At 44.6% G+C, this 24,506-nt stretch overlaps 3 protein-coding genes across 3 annotated transcripts; 2 read left to right on the top strand and 1 right to left on the bottom strand.

The window, feature by feature from the left end:
- Nucleotides 1–1,503, top strand: LOC123477435. Its single transcript, XM_045180769.1, has one exon. The coding sequence runs from the start codon at nucleotides 1–3 to the stop codon at nucleotides 1,501–1,503; it is 1,503 nt and encodes a 500-aa protein (XP_045036704.1).
- Nucleotides 1,504–6,803: 5,300 nt separating this feature from the next.
- LOC123477434 lies at nucleotides 6,804–7,481 on the bottom strand. Its single transcript, XM_045180768.1, has 2 exons — nucleotides 7,386–7,481; nucleotides 6,804–7,331 (listed from the first exon to the last, which is right to left on the bottom strand). Exons 1-2 carry the CDS (start codon nucleotides 7,479–7,481, stop codon nucleotides 6,804–6,806), a joined length of 624 nt encoding a protein of 207 aa, XP_045036703.1.
- A 14,141-nt stretch (nucleotides 7,482–21,622) lies between these two features.
- On the top strand, nucleotides 21,623–22,872 carry LOC123477433. The gene is made up of 4 exons (XM_045180767.1): nucleotides 21,623–21,785; nucleotides 21,848–22,013; nucleotides 22,095–22,284; nucleotides 22,357–22,872. The coding sequence occupies exons 1-4, from the start codon at nucleotides 21,623–21,625 to the stop codon at nucleotides 22,870–22,872; spliced, it is 1,035 nt and encodes a 344-aa protein (XP_045036702.1).
- The last annotated feature ends 1,634 nt before the right edge of the window (nucleotides 22,873–24,506 follow it).

Genomic DNA, 24,506 nt, shown 5'->3' with positions numbered 1-24,506 from the left:
ATGCGAACTGTTGTTCGGTGGATCCACGCCAGCCATCGTCGTTACAACGTGTTCGCCGCAAACAGAATAGCTGAGATCCTGGATTCAACGACCCCTCCGCAATGGAGACATGTTCCTGGTGTACTTAACCCAGCAGACAGATGCAGTCGTGTTCTCTGTCCATTTGAGCTCGATCCAAATCATCGCTGGTACCGTGGACCTGAGTTTCTAGTTTTGCCGCCCGAGCAATGGCCGGCCCAGATTCCAGTGACTGAATTGATCGACCACGAAGACGAGTCTATTGGCTGTTTCCTAATCGCCAATCCTAGCGGGCCAGTAGATGACGTTGTGGCACGAGCTGATAATCTACATCGCCTAATTCGCGTCGCCGCTTGGATTGAAAGATTCGTTCGCAACATCCAGATCCTCGTTCATCGGAGACGTGTCAGAGAAAGGTCTATTCTGGATGGCAATCATGAAGAAGCAGCGACCGGACAAAGTGAGCAGTTGAAAACGGGCCGGCAGCAGAGTGCGGACGAGCTGAAGTCAGCCCGTCTCCTTTTAATTCGTGTTTCGCAGCGCGACTCCTTCCCTGACGATTTAAGCAGTTTGCGGAAGGCGAAGTCCGTTCGCCCTGAGTCTCGGTTGCTGAAACTGGCCGTTTATCTAGATGACGCCGGAATCATTCGTGTTGGTGGCCGCCTCGAAAATGCCCCCATCAGTGCTGAAGCCCGTCATCCTGCCGTTCTGGAACCCAAGCATCCGCTCACCCGATTGTTCATACGCTGGGCGCATATTTCCGTGGCTCATGGACGAGCTGATCGCACTCTTGCGGAAGTTCGTGCTCGCTACTGGGTTTTGAAAGGACGCGAAGCGACAAAGTCGGTCATCACGACTTGCCTGTACTGTTCCCGCATGAGAGCCAAGCCGTTTCAGCCGATGATGGCCCCACTTCCAGCGGAGCGGGTCCAACCGTTCAGCCCTCCATTTACCCGTATTAGAGTGGACTACCTCGGTCCCTTCCCTATTTCAATTGGCCGGCGAACAGAAAATCGTTGGATAGCACTTTTTACCTGCCTCTCCACCCGTGCTATCCACCTCGAAATTACCCCGTGTATGGATGTGGATTCCTTTTTAATGGATTTTACCCGTTTCCTCAGTCGTCGGGGTGCCCCGAACGATGTTTTTAGTGACAACGGTACCAATCTGACAGCAGGAGAGCGTGAGCTGCGTGAGGCGGTTACCCGCCTTAACGACGTGAAAATCGCTGACCAACTTGCTCAGAAAGAAATTCGTTGGCACTTCTCCCCGTCTGCTGCCCCGCATTTCGGAGGTGTTTGGGAGCGTCTGGTTTGCTCGTGCAAGGAGGCCCTGCGCGCTTTCCTTGGTCAGCAGACGGTGAAGGAGGAAACCTTTGCAACGGTCGTCATCGAAGTTGAGGGCCTGCTCAACAATCGACCGTTGACGGACTTAGGTGCGGACCCGCAAGAATTCGAGCCGTTAACCCCGAATCATTTTTTGTAAAGGCGCCCCAATCCCCACTTGCCCGCTGACGTCATCGACCCGGAAATCAAATGTTTTCGCCGAAGATGGTTTCTTGCACAGCAGATCGTGGATCAGGTGTGGAGCCGGTGATTACGGGAATACCTGCCGACCCTCACGACCCGCAACAAATGGACCCGATCGCAAGACAACTTGGAGGTGAACGACATGGTGTTTATGGTGGATCCAAAGTCGCCGCGCGGACACCGGCCAATTTGTCGTGTTGCCAGAGTTTTACCTGGCTCTGATGGTGTAGTACGCGCGGCCGAAATCATTACGAAGTCCGGTAAGACCTACACCCGCCCAGTTGTGCGATTATGTCGCTTGGAAGCCTTTAGTGGTGCTTAATGTTTACCGCAGCAGGGCTGGCTGTGTTACCGAGTTGCCATGGAAACTCGACCGTGCTTCGCGCGCGCCTTTAATTGCCCCCCCTTTTTCATCTATTGTTTATCTAATTCGCGCATCTTTATTCTTTTGTTTTTGCGTAAGTGATCGGATGACGTGTATTAACGATTCAGTCACGTTTTTGCAACGGTAGCGTCTCGTTGCCATTTTTTGTCACCTCATTTATTTTTATTTTTCGCCTGCGTCTTAAAGTTTAATACAAGCTCTTGCGCCCTGCCCGTTCGGTTTTGATCGTTGTTTCGCATCGCCTTTCGAACGATCGTTATCTTACGGTTAGTTTACAACAACAGTATCCTCCACAAAAAAGAAGCAGCCCCCCGGTAGCCCAAAAAATAAAAATTCCTAATGAGCGCTAGATGGCATAGTTTTTAATTGCAAAATACAAAGAAAAAAAGCATGTAATTTTTTTTGTTTGTTTTGACTGCAAAAGCGAGACGGTTGCCATGATTTCAGTATTTTTTGCTGCGAGCAAAATTTGGAAAACGGAGAATTTGAGAAAAAAGTCGGGGAAAGGCTATCCTCTGAATTGTTACCTTTCCCCCACCCCGATGTGGGGGAGGGTAACCTATTAGAAAAACTAAGAGATATTAGTTCAGCCAAGGTCAGACAAGTTCAGACTTTTCTGCCCCTCGGCAATGGCACGATCGACACACACACACACCCACAGACACAGACACATAAAGACAAAACGTAAATTAAAATTACAATAAACCCTATGACTTCGGTCGTTAACAAGTCAATTGCCACTTCTTTAGAAATTTTCCAAGGGGAAACAGGTTATCAAGTTACAGCTGTTTATATGTTACTTTCCATTTTCGTGATTAAGAGACACATTTGTTACCTTATAAATTCTAGAAACCTAAAATTCTGTGAACCTTTGGCTGCGGCTTTACTCGATGGCGTTGAATAGAGATTTAGAAACTTATTTCTCTGTGATTAACTGCGTTTCGCTTCCACAGTTCACCCTAGATTTAAATTTAATTGGGTGTCAGATGGTTTTTCGTCAGAAGAAGAAATTGATGGCGTAAAAACCGCAATGATGGCTGAACTAAGAAAATATAGAAGTAATGGTTCAAGCTGATGTAGGGGACTACGTTAGCCCTATAGATACCCTATTATATACCGATTAGCCCAAAAGATTTTTTTTCATCCCTAAAACCTGTTTCAAAACCCCCCAAAAAAATTTCCCCGTCTGATGATGAGATCGGTAGAATCTTTCAAAGCAAGTCGTGTAATGATATGCGATCTTTGGATCCGTTTCTCTATTTACGAAGTCTGTTTGTTTAGCTTAACAACGGTTGCCATCAAGTGCTGCTGTTAAATTGCAATGAAATTAAAAAATTTGATTATTTCTTATGTAGGGGAGAGTGGGGCTAGTTGGCAGGAGGGCAAGTTTGCAATTCTTAATTTAGACGAATTGTGTGAAAGAGGTTTTATTGAAATAATTCATAGTCAAAGATGTTTATCGTGCGCACATTTGTGCAAAGTTTTATAAATTTATCCCAAATAGTTTAGGAAATAGAAAATAACGAAATTTTTTGCGTCAAATCCACAATAGTTGCGTGCTTGGTATTCATCAATTTGATCTTTTCTTGGTATGCATATAATTTTTAAAAAATATTAGTTTTATAAAAAATTGTGTCCTCTATCGAACTGTAACAATGGATTTGTTTTAATCAATTATAAAGGAGTAATAAAAATTTTTATTTGAATAAACCCCGGGATGGGGCAAGTTGATACATTGCAACATGGGGCATGTCGGCATAGGCATTATACATGCATATAGAGTGTACACGCGAGTGTACATGCGTATAGATGTATAGAGTACATGGCCTGTCAAAATGTCAGGGAATTGTAAGTCAAATTTTTGCTAGATATGACTTATGGTGAACAGTGGTATGCATTAGAGGCCAAAATTTGGCAAATTTTAAGTGTTTCACTTTATAAGATGTTCACCTGTGAAATGTTTGCCTGAATTATGTATATTTTTTTAATTTTTTGCATTTAAGGCTATTAATCTTTATGTAAGTTATCAGAACTTATTTCTGAGTTTCCCACTCTAAAATAACTATAGGATTTTTGTTTATTGTAATGTTATTCTAGTTTGTTTACAACATCAACATTTCACTGAAATCCGTATTTGAAATACATGGGGCCAACTTACCCCACTACCACTGCCAACTTACCCCGTTAGTGGGGCATGTAGGCAAATTTTTTTTAGCTTTTTGAACGTTGATTTCGATATGAATTCTTCAACGTAGATCAAATAAAAAAATAGCACGAGAAAGCTGGTTATCTGAGCTTTCTTTTACAATTTTTTGAGTGTCAAAATATGAAAAATTAAAGAAACCAGAGAAGAAATAAAAAAAATTGTACCAACTAGCCCCACCCTCCCCTATCGGTAAAAGTATTGGTATCGGCGATACCGATATTGGCCAAAAAATGTATCGGAATAGGCATCGCCAATAAAAAAATTTCTGGATATCACTAGAGAAATTTGCGATAACTTTTTAAAGTGTCGTTAACAACCCTGGTAGCTATAACCAGCTACTTATTTTAGGTAACATGTCATGAAAAAAAGGCATATTTTTTTAAATAGTTAGCCTTATTGTTAAATTTTGGTTTTGTTCCCTGAGATAAACACATGTTTTTTAAAACGAAGTAGTTTTAATCGCCACTATTTGTGAAAAACTGTTTCAAATATCGGGTTTTCTTTCTAAAATTTTCTTTGCATATTACCTAAAAATAAAAGGTCATTTTTTTACAGTTCAACTGATGAATAAATTTTCATATGATTAAAATAACTTATTGTACGTTCATTTTAAATAAACCCTGACAGTTTAGGCACTTTAAAAGATTTTCCATTTCAAATACCAAGGTGAAACGATTGTCAAAGTAGGAATAATAAGTAATATTAGTCCTTATAGTACTATAGATATGCTACCCAGGATACTTGAATATATATTAAACACTTAAAACGCTTTTATTAATACTTAAAAAGTCGTATGTCGTACTTTAAAAATTTTTTCAATATCTAAAATCGATAGGATAGGTATGAAACTTGGCTTCAGTAGGGGAAGCCAAACGTTAAGTCTCTTTTTTCAAAATTAAGTGTCATTTTAAGATCCTTTATTTTTCAGTGGTTTTTACCTACTGAAAGACCATTAATTGTCTACCTTTATCTATACATTTTTGTAAAATTAAGAGCTCCAAACCATGTCTAAAATTATATAGATACAGAGTCTTGTGGAGTGGTGGGTAAATGCCCCTAAATTTTTAAGGTTAAAACAAACGTGATTTTTTCCTTAACTTTGCTTTCAAGGCCGTTTTGAATGTATTTCCGAAAGAAGTATTTCGGAACACTTAATTGTATTTAAACTTAATGCCTTATGTGCATAAACAGAACACCAGTCGTTTTTTCTTGACTCGTACGTACGTCTTGAAAGATATTGGACTTTTTTTTGGCGTGTCCGGACCGTTCAATACCTTTGGAAAATGAGAAATGAAGAACACTCTGCGTGGGCTTCTCAGGTGTATTTGTCGCTGGACTAAGTTAGGACAAAAAAGGGCTTACACTAGCGTAGGCGGGAGATACAACACTAAATAGTAGGAGCAAAAACATAGAAAAAGGGGGCCACCTTACGGAGGCCCCTACAAATAGTAGTGTTGCAGACGTCGGGGGAGACGGATGGTTCTACCCGACCTCGTCGTCGCTGTTGGGGGTATTATATTCCCAACATACTCCCCGCCAGAGCCCATGTTATCCGGCTCGACCTCCGCGACGACGTTAGGGTCGGATTCTTCGAGATCCAGTGCTGGATGGATTGGATCGCCTTCTGCCTCTGGTTCCGGCACCTGTTCGTGTTCCGTCTCCAGCTCCTGACCGGCCGTCTCCAATTCCTCATCTTGATCTTCACGCAATTGTAGAGGATGAAGACTCTGAATTGGTCTGTTGATTAGATTGCCATTGGGGGTTTTCAAGATGACGGAACAGATTAGTCCATCCTTGCTGGAAATGAGTTCTTTAACTACTCCGACCTTCCACATGAGTCGTTTCGTGTTGTCGTCATGAATAACAACGACTTCATCGATGCGAATCTTCTTTCCGGATTTTCCTTTAGCGTTGAAGTTGTCTAACTGCTTCAGGTAGTCTTCAACGAATCGAGAGCAGAGATCATTCTCGTACTCTCTTCTGGTTTTCTCCAATTCTGTCAGCGTTGTGGTTGTAGAGTTGGGAGCCACCAGTTTGTCTGCTGGCTCCGGGTCTGCGCAGGTTGACCGCCGATTGTTTAGGAATTGGTTCGGAGTGTTAGGAAGCGTTTCGTCGGCTCCGTCTCCGATGTAATTAAGCGGCCTGGCGTTGATGAAGCTTTCGATCTCGATGAGACTGGTTTCAAGCTCCTCCTACACGCTCTGCCGTTTGAACGACGGAGTAGATCCTTCATGCTCCTAACCATCCGCTCCCAGAATCTACCCCACCATAGAGTGAGGCTGGCTGAGAAAATCCAACGGGTTTTCTTCATGGCGAGAAAGTCTTGGATGTCTGTATCCGCTTGCAGCACCCTTAAGGGTTGATTGATGCACCTGAATGTTTGTGCGTTGTCTGAATACATGACGGATACTGGGCCTCTCCTAACAGCAAATCTTCTGAAGGCAGCTAGGAAGAAGCGTGCTGACATGGTTTTTGTCAGCTCCAGGTGAATGGCTCGAGTGACCGCGCATGTGAATAAGCACGCGTAGCTCTTGGGGTGCTTGGTTTTGTTACCCTTCTTTTGTGCAGAGTTTTGCTAGTCGACGTCCGCTTCTATTGGAGTTTCCACTTCCACAATTGGTTCCTGGGTAGGCTCCTTTTCTGTTGTGGACGGGTTCGCGTTCGTTTAGGGATCCGGGTTGACTTGCGGATTATTGTCCCTTTTGATCCTTTTGGCTGGCGCGGGCTTGTAGAAAAGCGGTCCAGCAAAATCAACTCTCATGATTTGGAATGCTTGAGCTTGGTGGAGTCCGTTGAGCGGTAGAGGTGAAGCAATTTCTTGAAAGGGCGGAGTTGTTAGCTTCTGGCAGGGTACGCAAGCGAACCATACCTTCTTGACTTGTTGCCGCCCTTTGACGACCCACAATTTTTCTTTTAACTCAGAGAGTGTAGTCTTGACACCTGCGTGCGCTAGGGATTCGTGCTTGTCGATAATCAGTAGTGATACGACGATGGGTAGGAGCTCGCAGGTAGGAAAATAGGGGGCTCGATGTTTCGATTCCTCAGAGCTAGTGCGACACTGCCTTTGATTCGGATAAGTCGTTCTCTTTCGTCCCAGATTGGAAAAAGGGGTGCTAACTTTTCCTTTTGATGAATCTATCGGCTGAGTTGAAGGGATGCGGATGCGTTTGAATATCTTTCTCTCTGGAGTTGTCTATAGATGAGCAGTTCCGCTTCATCTAGTTCTTGTCAATCTGGCAATTTTAACCTCCTTTCCATTGGCGTTAATGCTCTCCTCTAATGTCGGTTCAGGATCTTGTAGTCTTTTGCGACTTCTGCTTAGGAACCGAAGGATCCATGCCATTCTTCTTATGAGTCGGTTCCAGGTTGAGATCCTGTTGAGATGCTATTTGGCTGTGTTGGAGCGACGATAGCTGCTGTCATGTTGACTGTTGAGCTTCTTGCTTCCGCTTCAATTTCACTTTGAACCCTCGATGGGATTTCTGAGTCTGGAGAATCCGGCCATTCGTTTTAACCTTCTCTCAGCCATGTTGGACCTTTCCACCAGGGCTGAGAGTGAATCAGCGACTGCGCTGGCGCTCCCCGCGAGACGAGATCGGCTGGATTCTGGAGTCCTGGACAGTGCTTCCACCAGTCAGTTTTCGAGACTTTTTTGATCGATTTCACTTGGTTGCGGACGAACGGCTTCCATCGATTGGGTTCTCCTTTTATCCATCCTAAGGTGACTAGGAAGTCCGACCAGTAGGTGGTTCTCCAATGCCCTATCTGTGGTCCCGTTTTGATTGTTTCTCCTAGACGAATGACCAGAAGAGCACTGAGAAGCTCTAGTCTTGGTAGAGTAACCTTTTTCTTAGGTAGAGGGGCTACTCTTGTTTTGCTCGCAAGGAGAATGGTGTGAGATTTTTCATTCCTTTTCTGGAACCGGGCGTAAACAACGGCTTCGTACGCTGATTCTGAGGCATCGCCGAAAACATGGATCTCACTTGAAATTATTTCTTCTGAGAATCCTGTCGACCGAGGAATTTGCACTTGGGTAAGTTCTGTTAGGCCCCTCATCACAAGAGTCCATGACTTTTGTAATTCTTCTGGTGCAGCGTGGTCCCAACTGATGTCGTTCTCCCAAAGCTTCTGGTAAATAACCTTCAGAGGTAGGGTAGTTGGAGCTAGAAATCCAATAGGGTCGAATATTCTTGACGAAAAACGGAGTATTTTTTTCGTGAACAGCTCCTCTACTTCTTACACTGCTTGGACTATTGCCGTAGGGTTGAATTGGAATGAATCGGATCCGGTTTCCCACCGGATCCCTTACATCTTCTGTTGGCTTTCTAGAGCTGGGGAGAGGATGCCTACGATTTGGTTGGCTAGATCTTTTTCTTTTAGGTGGAGGTGTAGCTCTTCGTCGTTTGTTGCCCAGCTTCTCATGTTTCGTTGGGCTTCTCGGAACAGGGTATTCGTTTCTTGGACTCTTCTCTTCGCGTTTCTTCGCGTTTTTGTTTTTTCTGCGTCGTCGAGGTAGTCATCCACGTAGAGTTGTTTTTCTAGCTGCTCTACGGTCTATGGAAAACGAAACTTAACTGTCTTGAGATGTTTGTTAATCGTCACCCTCAATAGAAAAGGGCTGGAGCTGAGACCGAAGGGTACTCTTTTCCATATGTAGGCGATTAATGGATAGCCGATTTTTTCCGGCTCTCGTGGCCATAAGAATCTGATTGCTTCAGAGTCTTCTGGTTGCAGCGCGATATTGAGAAATGCCTTTTCGATGTCTGCTACCCATGCGATTCTGTTTGTTCTGAATCGTATCAACACCGACAGGAGATCGGGGTTGATATTGGGTCCAGTCTCCAGGACGTCATTTAAGCTGGGACCATGTTTGGATTTGGCAGCTTCGTCAAAGACAGGGCGGATCTTGGTCGTCGTCTGTCTTTTCTGCAGACCGGGTGATGAGGGAGGTAGGTGTGATGTCCGTCGTAGTCCATATTTAATTCCTCGACGAATTGTTGTTTGATTAGGAGCTTGATCTTCTTGTGATAGTCTGCTGGGTCCTGTTGCGTCTTCCTTAGTCTGTTTAGCGTATTTTCTACCCTTCCCGTGGCCAACTGGAGGTTTCGTTGTAATCTTTATTTGTCTGCTGTCCAGGGTATCGGAGTGCAGTAACGGCCATCTGCTAAGCGGGTGATTTCATCTTCAAAGGAGCTGAGATGGTCCTTTGGCTCCACTGCTTGTGCACCGTCTAGATTTGCGAGATCTTCTACTCTCCAAAATAAGGAGAGATCGAAGTTTATTGCTTTCACCTCGTCTTTTTCAAACATTTCTTTGTCTTCTTTTCCTTCTGGTTTCGCCGGAGTGCCTGAGTTTGATATTTCTTTTTTCGGCGGGTGCTGGATACTGGAGGGTTCGGTATCTTTTTCTACCATCGGGGTGTTTGACGAATTTTAATTGACGTTTGTGTAGCTGTAGCAATTTGTCGTCAATGACGATGTAACCTCTGGCGATGAGCGGTCAGAGCGAGAAATCATTTGCTGGATCATTTTTTGTCCCATCATAGAGTTGGTTTCCTTTGACGGTCCGGCCAGCATTCTTCCGAGTTGAGTGTTATAGACGTGAAGACCGCACGAATTTTGGATTGCTGGTTCGTTTAGGATGTTCTGGAACATTTGGTCCATTCCGATCAGAATTCCCACCAGCTCTTCTTTGTGCTCGTTTTCGAAGCGATCGTCCACCATTTTTTCGTTTTGCAGCCAGAGTTCGCTGGCGAATTCCGAAGCGACGTTAGAACCCGTATCTGCTATGTGTTCTAATTCCAACGCAATTATTTTGACCTTTGGGACGCCCTTCCAAGTGCCCCTAACTTACATTTCAACGGCTTGTGTCATTTCTGGGGGGTTTGCTTCTTTCTTCTTGAAGACTCTTTTTCCGATGTTTTCGATCGCGACAACCTTTAGATTGAGTTGGTTGGAGATCGATTTGAGTACCCAGCTTCTATGGCTCCCGTCGCCTGCAAATAGAATAGCTTTAAGTTCTTTGCCATTCTGGCCGGTGACAATTACGGTGGCAGTTTTTAGCATGAGCTTTCCAAATGTGCTCCCGCATGCTGAGGTGGCTGAAATTGAGTTTCCAGCAACTGTGTGGTTAGGAGACGTAGTTGTCTCCTTTGAGAATCGGAGCTCTCTTTTGTCGCAAAGCGCCGTGTGATGCCTTGCCTTGCATCAGTTGCAATTGCGAATGGATGGGCATGTGGAGACATCGTGTTTGTCGCCAAAGCAGTTCGTGCATCTTTTCAAAGTTTGGATGATGTTCTTCCTTTTTTTGAGAGTCTGTAGACAGTTGGAGGGCTAGTGATTTTCTCCGCAGAAGATGCATGGTCGATTGCACTCCATTGTGCTTCGTGCACCTGAATTTTGCGGGTATGAGGTTTTAGTCTGAAAAGGTTGTTTAAAACTTGTAACCGAAGTTTTCTGGCTCGTACCACTAGTTGTGATGCTGTAGCTGGCGTAGGCACGAATTGTCTCTGTGGTGGTGGCGTTGGAGCAGGTTTTGGCTTCTCCTGTTTCAGTCGATTTATTCTTTCGGCTGCCTCCACCTGTTCACGGATGAACTTGATCACTCCGTCGATGTTGGTTGAAACGTTCGCAGAAGATCCTGCCTATTTGGTTTGTAGCTTCTATGGGATCAGCTTTATTAGTCTGGATCCTAAAAGTCCACCAAACGTGTTTCTGGAGACTCCTAATGTTTCCAAGGCGTTGATATGCGATTGTACGTTCAGGTAGAAGATCTTGAGTGCAGCGACGTCGTTTACATCCTTCACCGGTTGAAGTGTGTCCAATTTGTTGAGATGGGCATCAATGAGTACGTCCTTATATCCGTAAGTTTTCTTAAATTCATCGATGGCGATGGTGTAATTGGAGTCGGTGAGTTCTAGATTTTCCACGAATAAGTATGTTTCTCCCTTTAGTTACTCCTTCAAATTGTAAAATTTCTGTACCGCTGGAAGTAAGGAAGAGTGGATTGCAGCATTAAATGATCTCCAGAATGGGGTCCATTCGAGGATGTCCCCCTTGAACGGCTTAATTTGTCTTTGAGGCAGTCTCGTGGATTGTTGGGCTGCCTGTGTTGGGTTGGCTGCAGGGGTGGCTGCCATGAGTTGCTGAGTGGCCGCTGCGTTTTGGGCTTGTTGCTGCTGGAGAACGTCGAGGAATAATTTTACTCTTACCGCCTCCTTTTGTATTTTATTTTGTTTTAGCAATTCTTGTTGTTTGATGGCTATGATTACTCTTGCTACACTAACTTCTTCTTCCATTTTGGGAAACGCATCGTACTCAGCGTCATATTCTTGCTGCGTAGCTTAAAGGGTTGCCATGTCTTCTTTGATTTTCTGTGAAACAGCCTTGTATGTTTCGAGTTTTCTTTGCGTCGTCTTTCTTGTTCGATTAAGATGGTGGGTACCCGAGCTGTCATGGTAAGTGTCTCGTATCCATTGATAGCGCGGACAGTCATAGTGATGTGGCATTTCACCGCGGCTCTAGTAGCTTTTGCTGATGGAGTCATTGTTAGAGATGAGGGTGTGCTGAGAAAGAGAGGCGATGAAAGAGATGTGCTTGAGATTGAGTAGTTATTTGGTTTTTCTTGTATAGACGGCGATCCCGATTGCGTGATTTATTTGCAAGAGGGTTTTTCTCACGCTCAGCTGGTGCAGGAACTCGAAGGTTGAATAACTGCCTTTTTCACTATGCGGTCTTCGATTTGGCCAAGAAACTTTGAGAGTTTTGGAGCAGGATTTAGTTTCTTGCTCCTACATAAGCAATGACAAGCACGAGAGAGAGACTTAAGAGAGAGGTGTATGCTTGACGGCTTGTTTAGCATGGGAGAGAGACAATTTAGAGAGAGAGACGGACAATTGAGAGAGAGAGAGAGCCAATTGAGAGAGAGGGACGGACAATTAAGAGATAGAGAGACAATTGAGAGAGAAAGGGCATCTGATTTGATGCTGAGAAATGTTGAGAACAAAATTGAGAGTCGAAACTAAAGATAGAGAGTATTCAAAAGTAATCAGAGCTGAGAGCGTATACAATTGGTAAATTGAGATTGAGAGGTTCAATTGAAGTGAGAACTGAAGAGAAATAAGAATTGTTGAGTTGAATACTAAATTTTGTATTCGTACATCTACTTTAGAGCTTAGGAAGAAGTTAAGATTTGAGCACTAGATGGCGTTAGTTGACACCTGCGCTTTGTAAATGAGAGAGGTGTGACTTCTATGTAAAAAAAGCTGTTTTTTATGTCGAAGTGAGAGAAAGAGAAGTGAAAGAAGTGAAAGAAGTTTTAAGGCTTGTATTTATTGAGATTCATGACGAGAATACAAGCTTACTTTTCCAGGGGGACTAGTCACAATGTTCCCTTCCACGAGTGGATGCTCTGCCTCTGCCTGGCCTTGATGGTGTAGGGTAGATGGGTTCCCGATGTTGTCCGTGGCCCCTTCCTGCTGGTCCCTTAGCTGCTGCCAGTATTTGAGCTGCGACTCCAACGGTATTTTCTTCCTCCGACGATTCCTTTGAATCCGACGAATCGCTACTTGAGGAGTAGTTTGGAGCCTCCTTGACGTTTGGCTCCTTCAGTACCGCTTCCGCTTGTTGTTGAGGTGCTTGTGGTGCTGGATCTGGAACCTCGGGTGTCAGCTGGTTCGGATTTTGGGGTCTGTACCGTATGTCTCCACTGTATTTGGGGCACAGAGCTTCCCTAATTTCCTCCACCGACAGGTGTTTTAAGGTGATTGGGAGAAAGTTACCAATGGCGGATCTGGATTCGACTCAGGCGCTGACCTGCGGTATTTCGTCACGAAGCTCCCTTAGATTTTGCCTGCCTTCTGGAATGTTTTGTTGAGCCCTTGGTCAAATGAGGCCTGTCCAGGGGGGCAGCGTTCCCTCCTTGCGCTGCTGCGCACGCCTTATCCGATAGGATTTCTTTCCTATTTTTGAAATTTTATTTGAGTACCTTTTACGGTCCTCCTCTAATAGAGGATAGAGCGTGGCAGAAAAGAGAAATTTTAGTTTCAGCTGAGTTTAAGAATTGAATTTGATATGAGAGAGCAAAGCATAAAAGTGTTAAAGCAAAAAAGTAGATGCGTGAATGTGTGAGAGAGAGAAAATTTTTTAAAAAAGTTCTAGTGAGAAGGGGTTCCACGTGGTTACCACGCTAAAGAGGTGGGGTAACCTTGTTGTCGGGAGGGTGCTTAAAAAAAAGAAAGAATTGGGGCCCTCGCGACGGTCATACACACTTTAAGAGCCTTTTTTTAGAGTTAGTTTGGGGCTATTAAAAGTAGTCCCCTTAAAATAGTTGATTTAGAGAAAAATAGTGAATTTTGGCTTTTGTGTGGGAAAAAAATTCAGAATTGAGAGAAACATTTTTTTTTTGCTGAGAAGGTGTGTGTCTGACACCATGGACTTAATTGTAGAGTTAGGTTTTTTAAGAGACTTACACAACTAGAAGGAATTTAAAACTATTTTAAGAGAAGGTTCGAAGGACCATGAAAGATATTGGACTTTTTTGGCGTGTCCGGACCGTTCAATACCTTTGGAAAATAAGAAATGTAGAACACTTAACTCCTAGCTGTGTGGGCTTCGGAGGTGTATTTGTCACTGGCCTAAGTTAGGCCAAAAAAGGACTTACACTAGCGTGGACGGGAGATACAACACTAAATAGTGGGAGCTAAAACATGGAAAAAGGGGGTCACCTTACGTGGGCCCCTAAAAATAGCAGTGTTGCAGACGTCGGGGGGAGATGCATGATTCTCCCCGACCTCGTCGTGGCCGTTGGGGGTACTATATTCCCAACACGTTTACAGGATTCAAATCTTGAACATTCAGGTTCGTAGGCATGTATTCTATCATTTTGCCACTTTAGTATGTAATAATATAACTGAAGTATTGAAATAATCTACGTCCTATGATGGCTGATAGAATATTTTTGGGTAAAATTTTTAAATGTTTAAAATATTACGATAGTATTTTCGAGGACAATTTTTAAATGTTTAAAATATTACGTTTTATATTTTAAAATGTAGTTATTATGGCGCGAGCTCGGTTCTTAGTCAAAAAAATTATTTGTACGGTCGCTCGATGAAGCGTTCGCAAAACGTGAGACGATAGAAGACGTTTTTTTTCTTGGAGCGCAAGAAGAGTCACCTTCAGGGGGATTATGAAGGCGGTTGAACGGCAAACCTCTTTTCAATACAAATTATTTTCTTTTTTCAGAACATCTTTTTCTAATCATCCCTTTTTAGAGAGGATGTTTAAACGTTGCGTAACCAAAATAAAATATTTTAAAAACAAATTATACAGTAAGAAAGAAGAAAAATGCTTCAATTTAATATTATTTGTCGTCGTAAGTCGATTGCGGCGCTATCCGCCCGTAATCGAGTTACGCAACAAAGTTTCCGCCTCAAAGACCAGTTCATGCTCCGTAACCAACGGCGCATTCCCCTGTTGCCTGGATATTCGCCGTAGATCGTCATGACTCACCTCCTAAACATTTCTTTCTTTATCGAGACCGCCGAAAGCAGAACCACCAAAATTCCGTCTTGTTTACCACCGTCAAGATCGCGTCTTGCCCACATTGTCATGGTGCAAATCGCCTTTATCTCTGCGAGAAGTTCAGAGCCTTAAATCCAACAGAACGATCAGAATTCGTCAAAGAAAAAAGATGCGGTTATCGGTGTCTGGACGACCACCATCTAAGATCCAAGTGTACGAAGGAAAAGGAATGTGGATCTGACGATTGTAAACGTCTTCACCACCCTCTTCTCCATGGAGCACCGAGGATGTACCCAAAAACGCCACGATCGAGTCCGATGTCATCCCCTCCCCCAAAGGATCCGTTTAATGACTTGGTCTCCCACGGCTACAAAAATGAAACAACCTTGCTGCCAATCGTCCCCGTGCTAGATGAAGCTAATGGCCGATCCTGGCCTGGATATGGATTAATGGATCCCAGAAGTCAAATTTCAATGATAACCAACACACTTGCAAACGAATTGGGACTTCAAGGCGAGAAGGGATTTTAAGAATCTGGACGTACGACGGCCGCAACCCAAAAACAAACACGACAAATTTGTCGTTCAGGGTCTCTTTTTTAGACAAAATCTGTTCCTTTGAAATCCGAACTGCTATTCCGTTCCTGCCCTAAAAATCAAAAACAAAAACGTAGACCTAAAGAAGTTGGTTAAGGATTGGCCCCATCTAGCAGGATTGAAAGTTCCGCCCAAAATTCCATCGACGTGAACGTGTTGATCTGCTCGTGTGATATGGCGCCACAAGAGGTCCTGGAAATCAAAAGAGATCCCTTGAAGGAGCGGGCCCCGCGAGGCCTACGAACAGCCTTTGGATGGAGTATAGCCGGCCGATCTCCCCAGCCGACGTTGCGCAACTACAGTGCAATTCGCTCTCGTTAGCTCCCCCACCCGACCAAGATCTTGTTAATGCAATTGATCGCTTCCTCCTCACTGATACTTACGAAGCCCAAGCAGGTGTCATTTAGCCGGTTAGTCACGAAGAATTACGAGCGAACAAGATCCTAAACGAGACAACAAAATTCGTAGGTGATCGATACGAGTAAGGACTTCTCTGGAATAACGAAGAACCAAACCTTCCCGATAACAGTCAATCTACTTTATCGCGCTTCTTCAAGCTAGAAAGAAAACTAATCGCCGACGAAAAACTTGGTAAAATATAATCCGCTGCAATCAACGAGTATATCAGCCCTGTTCACACCCGAAAAATCTCAGTTGAGGAGGTCAACTTGCAACCAACGGGTCAAATGCCTCCGCGTGCTACAAAGGGAATGTCACTAAACTCTGCCCTGCTGAAAGGACCCGACTTGCTGACCAATTTCATTGGTGTACTGCTTCGTTTCCGACAACATCCGATAACGTTGAGCGTGGATCTTGATAAAATGCTACACCATGTAAAAGGGCGGCCACTAGATGGGCCGGCAATTCGCTTCTTCTATCGCGACGTGGGAATTCAAGAGCAACCATCCATTTACCAAATGAACGTGCAACCATTCGGCAAAGTTTGCTCTCCGGAAACTTGTGCTCACGTTCTACGTCAAGCAGCCGAAGACGGTGGGACAATGCAGTCGATGTTACCAACGAAATAATCGACCATTTTTACGTGGATAACTAGTTGATGTCATTCCCGACTGCCAAAGAAGCTATTCAGCAAGCAAAAAGGGCGACAAACGTTCTACTTCGAGGAAAATTTGAACTCGCCCAGTGGTGTTCATCAAGCGCAAAGGTTCTGTTTTCGTTACCTGGCAATCCAGTATCATCCATCGACTTAGCCCTACACGGAATGCCCATAGAGCGGACGCTGGGGTTCTCACTCGCCTATGGCAGCGACTCGTTTGTGGTGAGCGCAAGCATAAGGGTCGATGGAGAGACACAACGAGAAATACTACGAGAAACGTCACGCGTCTCCGACCCATTTGGTTTTCTTTCACCGGTGTTGCTACATGCAAAACTAATCGTGTGAGCTGTATGCAGAAAATCGTTTTGATGGGACGATCAATTATACCAGACATCCGTCGATGAATGGAAACGTTGGGCCGTCTCCCTCTCAAAGCTAAATCTGCTTTCCGTCCAACGATATTTCAACCCAGAGCTAGCAAGAACGCGAGAAGTGGGATTTCATCTGTTTGCTGATGCATCCGAATCAGCATTTGGTGCCATCGCCTATCTCCGTTTTGACAATTCCGATGGCATAATGGTTTCATTGTCATGGCAATGAAAATTATTATTTAAAGATTAAAGTAATTTAAATTAGGGAACGCAGCTCGATCGTGGTTCAAGCCTAAACACGTTAACGCCATTCATCGACCATCAAGGATTTCTACGGGATGGAGGACGTATTGAAAATGCTCCAGCTCCACCTTAAGCTCGCCATCCAATCATACTGTAACGGCTAGATCAATAGCCTTTAGTCGTGTAGAATAACACGTAACGGAAGCAACAGCGTCCTGTAGACTAGAGCTCAAACAAAGGGCAATACATTAAAGTATCGGGTAGTTCCACCGAGAGGGTATAAAGAGAATCCAAATCGAACCACTCGAGGCAGTCTCTGTAATTCCTTTCTGCAAGTTGTACGCAAATTCACAGTCTACTCTCACACCCTCGTTACATGGTGGAGATTCAAACGGTAAGCCAAAAAAAACTTCTATTTGAAAAACATCACGGGCTTGTCTAATTGGTCAGGAAGAGGCGCGTTGCGTTTAGAGACCTTTGCGAGAAATTAAGCCGGTTTCGCACCTTAAATTGCTGAGACATAAGGTTGCGGACGCACTTCCTGACTAAATAGAAGGAATTCAGCGAAAGAAAGTGAGAAAAAGAGAGAAGTGAATGAGTGGACAGAAGAATAGGAGCAGCAAGAGAGTACAAGGTATCGCAGCATCACTATCGTTACCACTGGTGACAAGAAGAAACAAGATACCGAACAGAGGCGAAGAAGAAGACGAGGTAGACATTAGAACCACAGAAAACAGCCCTAGGCGCAAGTGCGGTTTCAACAGCCAGGCTGCAAAGAGACAGCCCCCCAACAACCAAGGAGCAGCAGTGAGCGCAGAACCCGACGCAAGAGCAGCACAGAGGCATAGCAGCAAAGTCGAAGACCACAAAGGACGATACAGCGGATTCACAGATCGGATTCAACTAGAACGCACGTGGGAGTCACCACAGACATTCACCAGACAACCAACACCGAGAAGGCCCGCAGACGAAGAAGAAGACCGCTCAAGCCAAGGATTTCGACCATCGTTGACGTGGGACACCTCAGACCTCACAGGACACTGGTTGGCATTGGCACACCGACTGTTTCGCGATGAAAGTCTAGCAACTAGGACGTTGCAACGTCGCAGAGCACGAAATCCAGCTAACACCCAACGACAGACCCATTTACCAGACCCAACGCCTGACGTCGTGGAAGAAACAAGCCATTTACAGAGAATTGACACTGGACATGCTAAAGAAAGGCGTGATAAAAGAAGCCACCGGGCAATGGAGCGCGAGAACCCTATTGATACAAAAGAAGGATGGTAGCTGGAGATTTTGCCTTGATTTCCGCCTATTTAACAGTTTTACAATATTTAGTGTATACCCCATTCCCAGCATAGACGGAGCGTTGACCAGGCTACACGGAGCCAAGATATTCTCAGTAATGGACTTAGAAAGCGGGTACTGGCAAATACCCATGAAGAAAGAAGACAAGGAAAAGACAACCTTCAACACCGCAGATGGATCCTACCGCTTCCTCGTCATACCAAACGGCCTCTGCAATGCCCAAAGCACATTCCAGCGGACCATAGACACGGTACTGGGAGGGCTGCGATGGATCTCGTGCCTCGTATACCTAGACGACATCATCGTATACGCAGGAGACACAAATGAACACATTCGACGACTCAGACTAATCCTCGCAGCACAATGCAAAGCAAATCTGTAACTCAAACTCGTGAAATGTCGTTTCAGTGAATCAGCAATCATAGCACTCGGCCACAACCCACATAACACAATGCAGTCCGTCGAATGTCCGACAGATGTCGGTGTCGGATGTTGAGTACATCTTTTTTATATCCTCCGGACAGCCCGATATCCGATTTGGATGTCCTATGGATGTATTTTTTTTTGGTTTTGACCGCCCTCAACAGCGCCGTCGGACATTCTAAGGATGTCCGAACGGGCTTCCATTTGGCTATAAATATGACATGTATTGGACCTCTAATCTTGGTCGCTCTAAAAGTCGCTGTTCATCTGGACGCCAACAAAACAGGACCGCTTTGACAAGCTGAAACAGATCCTAACACACGCAGCCACATTAGCATACCCGGACCCAATGGCTGAATTCAAAATACACCCAGACGCCTGTGGCTACGGTATCGGAGCAGTCCTACTTCAAAAACAGGATGGTGCGGAGAAACCCCAGGCATTCGCCAGCCGTTTTATGTCACGCAGTGAGAAGAACTACTCCATAACGGAAAAAGAATGCCTGGCTCTCATTTGGGCGATCAAGAAATTCCCACAGTTCATCTTCGGATGCCAAATAAGAATTGTCACAGACCACCACGCACTATGCAAGCTCCAATCAAAAACGGTACTGGAAGGCAGGCTAGCCAAATGGTCAATGACAATCTCCGAGTATAAGTATGTAATAGCTCATAAAGACGGCAAGCTACACCAGGACGCGGACGCCCCATCCCGTTACCCCGTGAGTGAAGACGACGAGACCCCCGACAACATGTGGGCGGGACACGTCAACACAGTCGGCGTAATGACGCAAGACAACCGAGAAGAACTGACCAGAGGCCAGCAAGCTGATTGGGCATACGTGTTTAGAAACGCAGAAAACGGGAGAGAAATGGTCAACTATAAGATGGAGAATGGCCTTCTGTATCCTATGCGAATAACGGGAGAAGACGAGGCGGACGTTGAACTTCGGCTCTGCATACCAAAAAACTTGAAGACTACCATCCTACAAGCCTTCCACGACGACGTCACATCCGGACACCTTGGAGAGACACGCACCTACGGCAGAGTCACACAACGCTACTATTGGCACGGGATTGCACGAGATATAGAAAACTACATTTAGCCTGCCCAGACTGTCAGTCACGAAAAAAAGGACAATACAGGGAAACCATACCGGATTCCTCGAGCTGACACAAGTAGAAAAACCATGAGACCGCGTAGGAATGGATATCCTTGGTGTTACTCACGCTCACGTGCAGTGGAACGTCGTAATAGAAAAGATGTGGGATGGATGATGAAAATAATGAAGATGAAAAATATGACTTGAGGGAAAACGCAAGGCTTTATTCTTCGTTGAAAAAAAGGGGAACAAAGAGAGAGAGAGAAAAATTGTGAACTTAATTGAGACTGGATTACGGGGTAGGTAAACGATAGATCCTCGTTCACGACCGTTACATAACACTATACTGACAAAAAAACTAACAAAAAGGGTGCAAGGGCCACTTCCGAAGTAAACACAAAACGAAGGCCCTTGCCACCTACAATCCTGCCCGTGAGGGCAGCACTGTAAGTGACAGCGGGCCCACCTGTCCACAGGTACTAAAATAAACCAGAAAAGAAAAAAAGAAACAACAAAAAAAAACAAAAAACAACAAAGCTCGCCATGTTTAGAGTCCACGGCTACGTTTATTCAGGGATGATTCCCTGATACACCCGCCTTGGTGCGCAGAGGATCTGATTGTGGTCATTGGTCCCGCACATGGCACAGAAGCGCTGGTGGGGACCATCGGCCAACTTCAAATGACCAGTGACGGACAGCAGGAGAAAACAGCCAAAACATTGGTGCTGTGCGAATAGCAGCTCCATCCGCTCCCGGTTAGTCAGCAGCATGAAGCCATCACATTCCCTGATCTTGCGGCTGCAGGACACCATGCCCGGCTGATTGAGGTGGGTCCTCAGGAAGCACACGATCGTCGGGGTGTGACGGGGCGCAACAAACTGTGGGGCGTTCGGCTGGACTTCTGCTGCTTTCTTCTTTTCCTTTAACAGGGATCCAACAAAGCTGCTAAGGATGGTTTCCCGTTCAGAACTGAAGTGGACGTGCACGTTTTTTATGTCTTTGGAGTTTTCTTCGAGTTCTTGGTCGAGTTGAACAATGGCCTTTTGGTGGGCCAAAACCACGTCGATAGCCGCCGTTCGGGTCCTCAGTAGGTCTTGTCGACGAAGATGAAGATTGGACGAACACTCCTCTTCACGTTCACGGGAAACTTTTAACTTTTCTTTGACGGATGAGACGGATGGGAACAGATTTTCAGCCATGATGTTGAATCGGCAATGGTCACTTTGGTGTTGATAGTGCGAGAACTTAAGGGCAACTGTCGTCTAATATTCGTGAAGGACTAAACAGTTTCCCTAAGTGGTCAAGGGTTAAACAGTAGGCGACCTAATTTTGCATTTGCCCTTTGAACTAGGTATAGATGGCGATGCCATCAGAAATTTTACAATGCGGTTTTGGGGTTCACACTTTTTACATTGTTACATATGACTATATAAACCAGTTTTAAATTTGACATTTTGACATTTGACATTTTACAATTTTACAATTTATACCCCTTTTTTTTTACTTTTATACAAGGATTGACTATTTACATTACATTCGACCTAACCAGAGTCATTAACTAAGGTTACACGACTCTTATGGCGGAAGATTCTCTCGGAGACGGCGTCGTCTTGATATGTCCTCTAAGGACATGCCTCCTTCAAACTCTATTCCGCCCCCCTCGAAAACCTCACAAGTCTGAGCGCATCTAGCGGTGATAGTCTCAAACTCTCAGTCTCAACGTAGAACATAAAATGGCGAAAGCTAAGCCATGGTCACGTAACTGTGTAGTTTCCAATTGCATTAATAGGTATTCAGGAAACGACGAAAATGGAGAGAGTTATACATTATTTGGAGTGCCAAGCAATAGTTTGAATACATGGCAAGAGCTATACCAAACGTAAAATTACAGAAAACGTTGAGGCTGTGCAATCGCCATTTTGACGATTCTGACATTGTCAAAGGGTATGATATTCTAGGTTTGTTTCATCCTTTCACCCACTGGAGATTACGTGCAGGTTCAAATACTAAGTATCATCTCGGTAATTTTAATATTAAGTTAATGCATATTTATTTTAAAATGATTAAGTAATTTTCTATACAGAAGTTGGCATTGAACAACCAAAAGTAAGGAAAAAAGCTTTGCAAGATGTGACTTATGCTACCAATCTACCGGCTTCCACACTACACATATTGGCAAATGTTCCTATAACTGTCAACCAGCCCCCTCTGAAAAGGTCTCGTGTTAGTAAATTACTCACTACTGAGAGGTATGTGTTGGATCAGTCTTCTCATCTGAACGACCAGTTTCATTTAATTTGTTCTTGTCCAAACATTCTATCCGAACACAGGAGTAAAGTGCTACAGCTTGTGGACCTGTATGGTGTAGCTGTCAATGAACACGGTGTTTCTCAGCCAGTCACAGTCATTCCTACTCACCAACTTCCCACAGTCGCTTCTTCTCTTCCACCACAGTCGCTTCGTACTGCTTCCACATCTTTTGATTTATTGGTCGTGTACATTGAGCCAGTAACACCCAAGGTATTTCTTTCATTAACATAGCATAGCTTGTTACTTGAAGTTGTTTTTTTCTAATTCATTTATTTTATCCAGAAGACGGTGATATCTCATTTTGATAAGCAAGCTGCCGAACAGTCCCAGAACGAAGGTGTTGATCAGGTGCCGAATGTCCTGCAACCGATGGCTCAAGTTGCACAGGAACTGATCCAGCCTACGATGGAATCTATTGATGATGAGCAAACTGACCAACCACCCCAAAACGAAGATGGTCAAATGCCATACGTCCAGCAACCGATGGCTCTTGTAATAGAGGAACTGATCCAGCCTACGATGGAATCTCTTGTTAACGAGCAAGCTGACCAATGGCATTTTAATAACCCCGAACATTTCTACGTTCTCGATACATTCCAACATTGCATAACAAAAATTTGTAATTTGCATTTAATCCCCATATTCTGTGAACAACATCGAGAAGCCTTGATTCCTTATATGGTAATGGAATATACGAAGATTCGTCATCACTTTGAAGCGAAAAGACTGAATAACCTCCTCTTGTCCAAGCAAAAAGCTAAAGTAAAAGCTAAATTTAAGGAAGGAAAGCTAGCTTAATGTATTGCATTTCAAAATGTTATGTAATCGATGTGGACACCATAATAAAATCAGTCGGTTGCTTTCAATTCAATTATTGTTATAAAATATTTATTTGTGTATCGTACAAAACAACCCAATTAAGGTAGTAAACAAGCAAAGTAATAGATAAAAGTGCCCCAAAATGTATAAATGATCTTGGAAATTTCAAATGTGGGCAGCAACTCAGCAAGGGTGGCGCGTCGCGCGTGACACATAGTATCGTTACACACCCACTAGGTGGTAGGATTTGATGTGAGGCCATCAACACAAGACGACGATAAAAACTTATGGAAGCCATTAACGTTGAGTCCGGTAACCATAGTAAATGGCTCTGACCTAACGACCTCGATTTTTACTCAAATGACCCAATTTTTTTCACTTTCTACATAAACGTCCTGCTCTTTGGCCGTAGCCATAACACAGAGCTTAGTCACTGGACGAATACAAGGGTTTTTGTGGTTGCTGATTTGCACTTTTACCACTCGTACAACCTTATCAGATTCACTGGGGAGAACCTCTATCACTTTTCCCAACGGCCACTGTCCACGTAGAGTATTCGGCTCAATGACGAGTACTAGGTCTCCGATGGTAACGTTTGGCCGATTTTTCGACCATTTTCTCCTTTCCGTCAGGTGTGGAACGTATTCACGAAGCCATCGGTTCCAAAAATGTTGTATGATGGCCTGGCTTTGGAGGAATTGTTTTGCTGTGACGTCCATGTTCTCAGCATCTCCCAACTTTAGCGGCAGGTAGGGACGGGCTCCTCCATGAAGAAAGTGATTCGGTGTTAACGGGTCGGGATCTTCTGGATCCATGCTGAGGTGGGTTAGTGGCCGAGCGTTCAAAAGGGCTGCTACTTCTGCGATCACTGTTCTTAGGACCCGGTCGGTGACCAAGCGATTTCCGACGCTGGCTTTCATGGCTCGCTTGCACGATTGCACGAGCCTCTCACAAACGCCACCGAAATGGGGTCCGTGAGGAGGAGAAAAATGCCACTCTATTTGTTGGCATGCCATCTTCGACTGTAACTCCCGGTGTTGTTTGATTAACTCCGTTAGAGCTTGGCGGAGTTCTTGTTCCCCAGCGACGAGATTAGTTCCGTTGTCACTGTAAACAACGTTCGGCTTTCCACGTAAACTCACGAACCGAGAGAAACATACATAATTGTTCGAGACTGAGGCCGTCGGAGACTTCTAGGTGGACGGCTCTAGTTGTTAGGCACGTAAACAGGCATACCCAACGTTTCTCGTGTCTAGATCCTCTTCCACCGACTCGTACCGTTAGAGGGCCAAAGTAATCGATTCCCGTATATGCAAAAGGTGGAAGATAGGGAGTAAGCCTGTGAACTGGCAACGATGACATGAGTGGCGGAATGGGTTTCGATGATCTCCGCTTGCAAGGCCAGCAGGTGTTGACAACCGATTTGATGACGTTACGTCCAGAGATTATCCAGTAACGTGTCCGTAAATCCACCAGCAATCTTTCAGATTTAATGTGGAGATTCCGTGTGTGATGATCTCATACAATCCACTGCGTCAGGTGTTGATCGGCTTGAAGCAGGATGGGATGCTTTGTGGAATAATCAACTGGAGCCTGAAGTATACGTCCGCCTA

Source organism: Daphnia magna, unplaced genomic scaffold (assembly GCF_020631705.1).
Source record: "Daphnia magna isolate NIES unplaced genomic scaffold, ASM2063170v1.1 Dm_contigs021, whole genome shotgun sequence".
In the NCBI taxonomy this organism is placed as follows: Eukaryota; Metazoa; Arthropoda; class Branchiopoda; order Diplostraca; family Daphniidae; genus Daphnia; species Daphnia magna.
This window is presented reverse-complemented; position numbering and strand designations above follow the sequence as displayed.